This window comes from Sinocyclocheilus anshuiensis, unplaced genomic scaffold (genome assembly GCF_001515605.1).
Source record: "Sinocyclocheilus anshuiensis isolate Anshui unplaced genomic scaffold, SAMN03320099.WGS_v1.1 scaffold627, whole genome shotgun sequence".
NCBI classification, from domain to species: Eukaryota; Metazoa; Chordata; class Actinopteri; order Cypriniformes; family Cyprinidae; genus Sinocyclocheilus; species Sinocyclocheilus anshuiensis.
The window spans coordinates 720,087-721,408 of record NW_015549703.1 but is presented as its reverse complement, the minus strand read 5'-3'; the positions used below and the strand labels follow the sequence as shown (position 1 = coordinate 721,408).

At 39.1% G+C, this 1,322-nt stretch overlaps 1 protein-coding gene across 1 annotated transcript in view; it reads right to left on the bottom strand.

Annotated features, from left to right (window-relative positions):
- LOC107660596 (asparagine synthetase domain-containing protein 1-like) overlaps positions 1–1,099 on the bottom strand; it is a 4,332-nt gene extending 3,233 nt beyond the window's left edge. The window contains 4 exon segments of the mRNA XM_016449944.1: positions 3–338; positions 434–510; positions 896–949; positions 1,068–1,099. Of these exon segments, the coding sequence (XP_016305430.1) occupies positions 3–285 (283 nt within the window). The 5' untranslated portion in view covers positions 286–338; positions 434–510; positions 896–949; positions 1,068–1,099.
- Positions 1,100–1,322: the final 223 nt, after the last annotated feature.

Genomic DNA, 1,322 nt, shown 5'->3' with positions numbered 1-1,322 from the left:
ATGGAGAACAACTTTGGTGTCATTTTCTCCCAGATCTACTCTCAGACCACCGAATACCTCTCCATTCCAGAGAAGCATGTTTCCATTGGCATCTTGAAGAGGCTGGGGTGTCAGGCAACCTCTCATGTGAAGCACATGTGCAGAGAACAGGAGACTGCAGGTTGAGATTGTTTCTGTAATGTCCCAGCTAGAGCTGGGCCCTCTGTGTTTGAGATTTTCATGGACATGCTTATCCAGTGGATCATGTGGTGTGGTCAAACTCACCACACAGCAGATCCCACACATGATCTCAAGGCACTATATATCTTGATATTCTTTTCTCATGTTATCCAGATCCTCTATAAGAGACAAGATGCTGGCTGTATTAGGAAGCACTAATGGTACAACTACTATTTATATTTGTCATTTATGATTCATTATTTATGAATCTTACTTTTACAAGCGCTAAGGATCTTCTCCTTTGTCTGCCAGGAAGAATATATTGCTGTTGGGCTGCTGGGTGTACACTCTCTGTAAGAATAAGCTTATGTGTACCAAAACATGATTTACTAGCAAATCTACAAATGCCTTGTCCAAATACCCACACTTGCAGTCTTGGCCATTTGAGAGTGTATGCGCGTGACAGGAAGTAGGCCTAAGTGTGCAAGACTGTCCTAGGTCTTTCACTTTGAATGGGCATGACGCCTCTGATACTATTATTACATGTTAACGTTACCGTTTAAACTTTAAACATTTAAAGTGTTTTTCATAATATAGCCTATGGTGTTCTGTAGGAGCTGTGTAAATTGCAATTTATTTTTTGTCATCTATAATTGAGTGACAGCATCTGCTACTCCAAATGTAGAATGACCCATATGACAGACTAATTATTAATATAACAAGACGACATACATACCCTGTTTTTCTTCAAATTGCTCAACTCCTCAACAACAATCTTTTGCTCGGTTATCTGTGAATTAATTATTAATTGAAAACATTAATGTGCTAAACGTACTGTAATAGTGACCACATCATAAAGTTATGATTATTACATTATTCAAGCTATACAAAATATTTTGATAGGAAACCTTCTTGTTCAGCTCCTCTTTTTGTGCGCGCTTTTCTTGAGCTCCAGGTTCCGTTCGCTGGATGTTTTTAGAGGACATTTTATATCAAAACGCTTCGGATGATTTAAGGAAACATTTCCACATGCAAGTGGCTCGTTCGTCGTACACGAATGACGTAAGCGGGAGAGCAGACAGCGGCGCTTTAAAATTACGTCACGTACGTGTTTACTAAATCATTAAATGCTGTAATGTTAGAAGATAGCTACAAGAGACTGG